Source organism: Herpailurus yagouaroundi, unplaced genomic scaffold, assembly GCF_014898765.1.
Source record: "Herpailurus yagouaroundi ecotype Mexico unplaced genomic scaffold, PumYag 203, whole genome shotgun sequence".
Lineage (NCBI taxonomy): Eukaryota > Metazoa > Chordata > Mammalia > Carnivora > Felidae > Herpailurus > Herpailurus yagouaroundi.
The window spans coordinates 22,960,006-22,969,441 of NW_024412434.1; the positions used below are offsets into that span (position 1 = coordinate 22,960,006).

General features: G+C 50.3%; 1 protein-coding gene and 1 long non-coding RNA gene across 3 annotated transcripts in view; one reads left to right on the forward strand and one right to left on the reverse strand.

Moving 5' to 3' along the window:
* CAMK1D (calcium/calmodulin dependent protein kinase ID) overlaps positions 1-3,650 on the reverse strand; it is a 440,028-nt gene extending 436,378 nt beyond the window's left edge. The window contains exon 1 of one of the 2 annotated variants that reach the window (XM_040451430.1): positions 3,178-3,650. In XM_040451430.1, the coding sequence (XP_040307364.1) occupies positions 3,178-3,269 (92 nt within the window). In that variant the 5' untranslated portion in view covers positions 3,270-3,650. The remainder of the gene's footprint in view (positions 1-3,177) is intronic. The other variant, XM_040451429.1, reaches the window with a different exon arrangement.
* On the forward strand, positions 1,427-7,457 carry LOC121014813 (uncharacterized). The gene is made up of 2 exons (XR_005783438.1): positions 1,427-2,809; positions 5,068-7,457. It is a non-coding gene; the product is annotated as an uncharacterized LOC121014813 (long non-coding RNA).
* Positions 7,458-9,436: the final 1,979 nt, after the last annotated feature.

Here is a 9,436-nt window from a genome sequence, read left to right on the forward strand (position 1 = left end):
TTTCCTGAGGCCTGACTCAGAGGCACATCAGCTAACCCAGGCCCAAATCCCAAAGGCAGGTCCCTTCACCCAGGCCGTCCCTGGCTTCCCTAATCTCTTTCCCACCCTCCTGAGCCAGTCTTCACTCCCATTTGGCCCCCAGTCCCCATCAAGGCCCCTCTGACCACATGAACTAAATGGCTTGACCCTTTGGCTTCAACAGTAAGTGTTCTACTCTGCACAGAAAGTTACCTGAATCAGGCAGCCAGGTATCGGATTACAAAGTTTGGCCAAGTGTGTTCCTCTGGCCTTTACATCGCTTTATTTTAAAAGCATTTTAACACTCTAAGATGACAGTCTGGCTCCTGCCAGGGCTTTCCTGCCTTAGGATCTTGAAGACATATGGGGAAGGTGCGACAAACAAAATGACTGGAGCTGTAGAATACCTTGGAAATGAATCCAAACCGTGATCAGTGATGCCTCCGACTGACAGTAGGTTTCATTACAAACAGGAGAGGGGTCCAGACTCAACATCTACCCAGACAGGACTGGAAGCAACCTCCCTATTTAGACTCAGACCAAGGTCACTGGAGCTGGCCCAGCGTGAAACAGGCATCCTAAACTTCACATGACTGCTAGAAAGTCCAAAGAGACAAAATAATGCTGATTATCCAAGAGCTTTGAAATGTTACTGTATTTAGATAACAGGTTACCCCATAATTATGTTTTCCTTGCATTAATACTAAAGCTAGCTTTCCAAATACTGAAGTTAAATCAAATTATTAGTAAACATTTGCTGTTACATAACCCACAAAGTGACTCAATGTCATAGTGATTGTAATGAGTTATTCTGCCTAGGTTCCACACTTAATACCTAGCTCATGCTTGGCAAGTCACTTAATCGTTCTGTTGCCTCAGTTTTCCCATCTGCCAATTGGGGATAATACCAAATACCTACCTTATAAGGTTATTATGAGGGTAAAATACAAGTAAGACACTTAGAATAATACCTGATACACGGTATTCATTTAAGAAAGTCACTTACGATGACTACTATTATGTCATTGAACAAAAACATTTTGACCATTTTCTTATTTGTGTTAGACTCTTCTAGAACCCACGCCTGCACCACAGGCCTCACTGGGAAGCTTCTTTCCAAAGAATTATTTCCAAGGCAGGAGGCAAAGCTTTGGGACCCCAATAGAAACCCATGCCCAAGTTCACCGGGCACCTGACCACAGTCCAAGAGACTGTTCCACAGCAGTTCCACTGGTCTCTCTGGCACCAGAAGGCAAACCCCCATCCTTCACGGAGGAAAAACCACCCACAGTCACCCCCCCCCAAACCGCGCCTGGTACAGCAGGGGCCACCCAAAAAGGCCCCGGCCCCCGGGGCTCCAGCCCCCCCCCCCCCCAACACCAGGCTGCTGCAAAGGTGCGGCTGCAGGGCTCTCCTGAAAAGCAGGAGTCAGGGGGAAATGCCTCTGTCCCCGTGGAGGCTGTGGGCAGGGGGGGGCCAGAGCAAGGGGTTCAGGTGGGATACGCCATGCAAAGGAAGGCATTCCCACATGATGAGACTCCGCGCTCTGGTGTCCCCTCATCCGCAGCCACATAACCGGTCTCAGGATGACAAGCAAGGGCATGCTTCTGGTTTCTCCATAATCTGAGCATCTCCGTGTCCAAACCCCAAATCCCAATAAGCCTCAGTAGCAATTTCCAAAAGTTCTGACCAAAACTCACTCCTTAACTGGCCGGGCTGAGAGAAGCAGTCCCAAGCCCCTCCTTACGAAAAAGTCTAAGTCCTTTCTGTTTTCATCCCAACAAAGATAGACCGTCTGTACCCACAGGTGCCCTCCCTAACGTGCAGCACAGCAGCTGGGACACCCTATTCTCGGCCTCGCCAGAGTGCTTTCCTGGGAATCAGAAGCAAGGCTGGGAATGCTGCCTTCACAACTTCGATCTGGGGGACCCACTGCAAAGGTGAGGGCGAGGGCAAATGACTGAGCAACCGTGGGGCACCCTAAGAAGGGGGCAGGAGACCACCTGGGTTTGAAAAATGTGGTTCTGGAAAGCAAACCAACCACAAAAGCAAGTAAAGGGGGGGGGCGGGAGGAAGGAAAGAAGGAAGAACACAGTGGTTTATCTCACCTAACACCTCCTCTTTCTCTTCCCAGCCTAATCAACACCTCCATGAACCCCTGCAAAATGTTCCGTTCATATAGCACATGTGTGTGTGAGAGAATATATATACTGACAGATACTGATCATCAACAGATACTGATCACATGAGGGGAGAACATAACTTGAACTTCAGACTCACCCCAGCAGTGCCTGATTCTCTTTCACTATCAGCCTCCTTACCTATTCTGAGGCGCTTCAAAACAAAACAAACAAAAACCAACTCCTGGGCAGAAAGGGAACAGCAGCTGAACTGAGCGGCACATGCTTGGAGCATTCCCGCCATAGACTTCGGAGTATTTCTGCTTTCTTGAGCCACAGCCACCAGCACTGGACTACAGAACAGCCCTGGAGAGAAATCGCCTGTAGGGAGACACTCACAGACCCTCCCTGGAGCCACGCACCCCAGCGTGTGCAGCTGAGTCTCTGTGAAATGGACATACGCTCAGGTAAGGCTCTGCCCACACGTGACCCAGAACACTGCGAAATTCTTCCCTTCCATAATCGCGTGGCATCCAAAGTCTTGCCTACACCTAGTACGTGCAGATGTCGATTCCGTAAGAACACATGATGGAAGGGCAGAAATGGGAATGGCCAAAGCCCCATTTTCTCGTGACCACATCTCTCCTCTCCACGGTGCGCCCACACACACGGTGAGTAAACGCACACGACCGGTAGATAAACGTTAATATCCACCATGCTCAGCCCACAGTCACGCGTGGGGAGAAAGAAGTCGAGAGGGCGGCGGTGTCAGGGGAAGTGGAAAGTCGCCTGCCGGTGACTGTCCTCCCCAAAGCTCGGAGCTCCTCCCGCCCTCGCCCGGGAGCGGTGCCCACCCGCGCCCCGGGGACGCAGACCCACGCGTTGGACACGCGGGGGGCTCCGCGGAGCCGAGAACCGGACAATGAGGACGCGGCCACCAGCCTGTTCCTGCCGCGGTGGCAGTGGCGGTGGCGGCAGGAGCCGCCTGTGCACCCGTGGCCGCTGGCACCTCCACCCTTTTCTCCCCAGCCCCACTTACGTCCCGAGGGTCTCCTTGAACTCGAAAATTTTCTTGATGTCTTCAGCTTGCTTTTTCCAGGAGGAGCTGCTCTCGCCGTTCTCCCGGGCCATGGCAGACGAGGACGGCGTGTGCGGAGGGCGGCGAGGCGGCGCGGCCGGGCGCGTGGGGCCGGGGTGGGCGCGCTGAGGAAGGGGCGCCCGGCGACCGGGGCGCAGGGGGCGGCGGCGAGCCTGTCCGGGAGGGCTGGGGCGCGCGCGTGGGGATGCTCGGCGCGGGAGCCGGAGACTTTGTGCTGCGGCAAGAGCTTCCTCTTCTGCAGTTTCCTCTTTCACTCTCGCCGCCGCCGCGGTCCCTCCCTGGCTCTTATTTCTGCTGGTCTCGGGCACAGACTTCCTGCCGCCGCCGCCGCTCGCCGGGCTCCTTTGCAGCCGGCTGCCAGCCTCACTTTCTGCTACTTTCTTGCCTCCCTTCTCCTCCCTCCCCGCCGCCCGCCCTGCTCCCTCCTCCTCCTCCCCCTCCTCCTCCTCCCGCGGGCTCCCCGCCCTCCCCGCGCGCCCCGGCCGCCTCCCGCCTCCGGCGCGCTGCCGCCTTCGGGGATGTCCTGCTCCCCGGGAGCGCCGTGCCCCGGGCGCGGGGCACCGCCGTGGGCTGGCGGCCTCGCGCGCCCTGGAGCCCCGGAGAGGGCAGGTGCAGGGGACCCGGGCAGGTGCAGGGTGCCGGGGAGGGCGCGAGAGGACTCCAGCCCCTTGGGGAGCTTTATTAATTCTGCAGTCAAGTCCCAGGGGCACGAGGGCTTTCCTCCCTGGCAGCCGGAGGGGGCGCCTCTGCGTAGCGCTCCGCAGCGGCGCGGTGGGGGCGGGAGTGCGTGGCCACCTGGATCCCCGGCGCCGAGGGCGGGGGCGCTTTCCCCGCGCGCCGGGGGCCGCGGCGGGTGCGTCCCCGGGCCGCGCGGGGCTGGCGGGCGGGGGCCGGTTGTTATGGCGACGGGAGGCTGCGGTGGGGATGCGTGTGGCGGTGGGCGTTGACTCGCGGCCCGCAGCGCCGGCCCGCTTCTGGCGCTCCCGGAGCCTGCCGGTCCCTCCCGACTAGGCGACTGGAGCTAATTCGCATTGCACCAAAATCGGCGCTCGCGTCAAATTCTGGCCGGGGGAGGGGGCCTCGTGGCGAAGAGAAAGCCTGGGAGCCTCGGGGCCGGGGATGCGCAGGACGCGCCAGGCGCCGCCTCGTGTTCCCTTAGAGAGCTAGACTCCCGGAGTTACCGGGCGCCCGGGCTGCGGGTGGATTCGGGGACCGCCCGGCGCGGGCTCTGTGCTCCCCGCGGGCTGCCCCGGCCCCCGGGCTGGAACTGCCAGCGGGTCTGGGCCGGCCTGGCTGGCCTGCGCTCCTCTTTGGCCCCTCCTGGCTTCTCCCTTTCTCCTCCCGCCGAAACCCAGAGACTTAGTGTAAAGTGAACGTCTGCCCCACACCCTCCTGGAGCGGAGGGCTGCCCCTCCTAGCCCTACCTGCGGCGGGCTTAGTAGGGTACCCTGAGGTGGGGCTTGTCCCTCGAAACATCTTTTCCTACTGGCTGAGAAACGAACTCAAGAGTTCCCTCTGGCCTCCCATCTCCGAGATTCTCTTCTAACTGCCCACCCTTCTCCCATGTCCACCTGTCAGCGGGGGAGCCGCGTGCGTATCCCCTCCCCGACCTGAAGGGACTACCTCTTCTTCCAGAAAATAGTAGTTTTCCTGGTATCCAGGTTATCGCTCCCGTAGGGCCCCTCGGCTGAGTTGTGTAAACAGCCTTGTCTCTTGATTGTTGACACCTGCCCCATTTCCCCAGGACTGTTCCAATTTCACTTTGGGGGGGGGGGGATGTACTCCCTGGAAAGGAAACTTAATCCAGCACCTTCTTCCTGGGTCTGACAGGGTGGATGCAGGCCCAGGACTCTCCCAGAAGCCATCAGGACCCCGCCAGCCCTTCACTCCTGCTCTGACCCGGAGGAGGTCAGAAGATACCCTGGCTTCCCCCATCCCTCCACACCTCCATGCTGGTTTCCTGTCTTTCTGGGGCTGTTAGCTCCAGGCTCTCCAGGCTGGGGACAGCAAATTTGGTCTCGCTTGGCTGTTAGAAACACAGATTAAAGGGACAAACACAACTTCCAGGACAGACTTCCAAGGAAACAAGAAGATGGGGCATATAACCAAAATGCAAGGCAAACAGCACCTCTTTCAACAAGAACTGGATTTGAGCAACTAGAATATCTTTTATTTCTGTCAAATGTTCAGTAATATGAAGAGTTGGACCCGGGCATTACCTTCCCATGCTCTACTGTGAGCATTTTCTCTTCTTCCCCTCCTTCCCTTCCACTCTCCTTCTTCTTACTCAGTTCTTTATTCTCTGTTTCACCCTTGCTCCTTGCCTAAGGATCAGCCTCCAGAGCTCTTGAAAACCATTCTCAGTCTCTGCTCTTGTCCCCAAAACTAAAGAAATGCTGATGTTCTCTCTCTTTCTCCCTATGGAAAAGAGGCTGCTGTCCAGAAGGAGCAAAAGTGAAGGGAAAGAAAGCAGGGAGTATGGCACATGGCTCTGTGGCCGTGACTTTCTCTACCAGCCTGTTAGGTCTATGAGGTCAAGGAACACGTTGCCTTTTGCACCACTGTATGCCCAGCACCTAGCATGGTAACTTACACCTAGTAACTGATGGATGAATGGGTGTTAGGTGGATAAAGAAAACGAATTAGGACAGCTATTTGACATTTGTTGTACTGGTCGAAAGGCTATTGAGAATTTTCTTTCTCTTCCAAACTTCGTAATGATGTTCATTCAGCATTATCAAGTCATAGTCAGCTGGACCAGGTCCCAGAGAAAAGATGCAGACATTTAATGCGGAACTGAGGAGGCCAGACCCAGAGGAATGGATCCCAAAGGAGGTAGAAATGCCAAAGACAACTTGCGTGGCTTTAGTACGGTCACTTCTCCCTTACTGGACTCCATGTGAAATAAAAGATCTTGATCTGGAAATTGCCATAGAAAACAAAACCCATCATTTCCTAAGAATGGTTATGCCTTAGACTATACACGGCCTAATTCTGTTCACCCGAGGGCTCTCATGTGGACTGTTATCCAGTAACTGACCATTTCCTTCAGCCTGCCGTGTTTTTCTAGAGGAAAAGGTGATGGCTGCCAGGCTCATCATTCTATCCCACTTCCATGGTTAATCAGTTATTATCTATCCTTCAAAATCTCTCTGTTCCCCCCAACAATTCCACTCTAGAAAGCCCTGCCACATATTCTGGATTACTAAAGTTAGGTCCTAAGTCTTTATATTTTCTTAAAGCTCTTATAATTTTCATTAAAGGACCCAAAGAAGAGGTGCTTTTAATAACACATCATTAAAGAGTTACTAATACTGTTCCCATCAAACTTTTCTCCCACCAACCCTCCTGCCAATAGTTCAGGTTTGTGTGGCCCAAGTTCAGACCTGGGCAGATGGTGTAAGGGAAATAAAGAACTAGAAATCTAGAAAGCTAGACTTAAGTCCCAGGTCACAAAATCTGTAAAAACACTTGGCCTCTCTGGACATATAAAATACGTGTTGTAGCAGGTTTAATAGTATGTAAACTCGGTAATTTTTAGGACTTGTAAATCAATGATTTTTCTTCATTTTATGAAAAGCTCATCAAGAATATCATTAATCTTTGAAAATTTAAGAAACCTTTGGTCCAAAAATGTATTGATCAAAAATATTTTATTAGATGAACTCCTATAGATACATTCTACGCAGAAAAACTTAAATCTCAACAAGAAATATTGCAGGGAAAAACATTTCTTTCTTAAAAGGTGGGTGATATCCTCTCCATCAAATGCATTATTTGACAACACTTTGATGTTAGAGCCTCTTCTCATAAATGCTGCAAAAGTTTTAGTGTCTTAAATTGTGTACTTAGTTCTTAGAAATCGGTAAAAGAGTTACTAGAGTATGTTTTATATACTGATGATTAACCTAAGTCATGGACAGTTTACAGGACAATGACATCTAGGAAAAGCATAACTGAGGAATCACAAAGAAGGGCTTCCTTTGCGAAAAGAAGAGAGGCATAGTCAAGAAGAAGGACTCAATATTATGACCTGGGTCATAAACTGAGTGTGATCCAAGGAAAATTCCAGCTAGCCTGCAAAATGTCTAAGGCCCACTCCTTAACATGAACCTCTTACAAATAGCTACTCATGGAGGAACTCATCTCATTCACATGATGAAAAGTCAAGATGGAACCAGCACAAAATCATTACAAAATTCCTCTCACTCAAACCCAAACCCCACCAGTTCGGGGGGGGGGCCCGCAGAATAGGAAAAACAAGTGGCAGTGAAGACTCAACAGCAGAAAAAAAATTGCTATAGAAAAGATAAAGTCTGTGATCAAACATATCATAATTTAAAAAAAAAATACTATAAAACAAGGAAAGATGCATTTGCTCAGGAAAGATAGGGCAAGTCAACAGGAGAAATTAAAACATGAGCTGGTCGGGCCCCTGGGTGGCGCAGTCGGTTAAGCGTCCGACTTCAGCCAGGTCACGATCTCGCGGTCCGTGAGTTCGAGCCCCGCGTCGGGCTCTGGGCTGATGGCTCAGAGCCTGGAGCCTGTTTCTGATTCTGTGATTCCCTCTCTCTGCCCCTCCCCCGTTCATGCTCTGTCTCTCTCTGTCCCAAAAATAAATAAATGTTGAAAAAAAAAAATTTTAAAACATGAGCTGGAGAGCTCAGGAAGGAAGTAGGAAACAGTAAAACCACCATAGATACACAAGACTATCTTGGAAACAGCACAAGGGAAATTGCTAAAAACCCTTTTTAGTGAGCTAGAGGACAAATCAAGAATAGTGGGGAAAATAAAATAGAACAAAGATTAGCTAGAAAATTATATGAAACACAAAGGAAGAGCAACATATCCATAAATGGTATCCCTTCTGAAGAAACTGAAATAATGAAACAAAAAATATTTAAAGATGTTATTCAAGAAAACTTTTCAGAAATGAGGAAAGACTTTAATCGACAGACTGAAGGAGCACATCATGTACCAGAAAATGTATGGATGATCGATATGAAGATGTATCCTAGTAAAATTTACCTCTAAAGAAATAATGTTTTGATTTTTGAAAATAATTTATTGTTGGGGCACCTGGGTGGCTCAGCAGGTTAAGCGTCAGACTTCAGCTCAGGCCATGATCTCACAGTTTGTGAGTTTGAGCCCCGCATCAGGGTCTGTGCTGACAGCTCAGCCTGGAGCCTGCTTCAGATTCTGTGTCTCCTCTCTCTCTGCCCCTCCCCTGCTCACACTCGGTCTGTCTCTCTCTCAAAAATAAATAAACATTAAAAATAATAATAAATAGGGGTGCCTGGGTGGCTTAGTCGGTTGAGCATCTGACTTCGGCTCAGGTCATGATCTCGCCGTCCATGAGTTCGAGCCCCACGTCGGGCTCTGTGCTGACAGCTCAGAGCCTGGAGCCTGTTTCAGATTCTGTGTCTCCCTCTCTCTCTGACCCTCCCCCATTCATGCTCTGTCTCTCTCTGTCTCAAAAATAAACGTTAAAAAAAATTTTTTTTAGTAATCATATTTTATTTATTTGTTTGTTAATTGTCAAGTTAACAATTTTCAAAGAAAAAATAATCAAGTGGCATACAGTGAAGACAAAAACCATATCAGTCTGTTACAGACTTCTATAGCCACAGCCAGTGATAGAAGACATGTGTACAGTAAAGTCCCTAAGGAAAGTAATTGTCACATAAGAATTTCATGAGCTAACATTTACTGCATTCATATTATGCATCAGCCCTGTTCTAAATGCTTTACCATATTTATTTATTAATCTTCACATCAATTCTATGATGCAGGTAATATCCTTCTCCCCATTTCATAGTGGAGCAGACCAAGATTATAAAGGTTAAATAACACACCCCAGATCACACCACACGAGTGAATAAAACCCAAGCAGCCTGGCTCCAGAACCCTGCTTGTAACTATGGCAGTATCACATAATGGACCTCAGACGAACACTGAGAAGGTATTACTAGAAGGAGGAATGGATGTTGAGCAAGCAAACAGGAGAGATGTCCACTACAACGTAAAAAAGAGAGAGAGAGAATTGATAGTTGTTCAAAACCAAACTAGCAGAATCAAATGGCTGCTGAATCCACAAAAGTATCTTTTTGTTTTTTCACTTTTTTCAAACCTTTAAGGGACTTTTAAACAAACACACACCTTGGATACTACCTAGTATGGACATAACCTTTATCTTTCT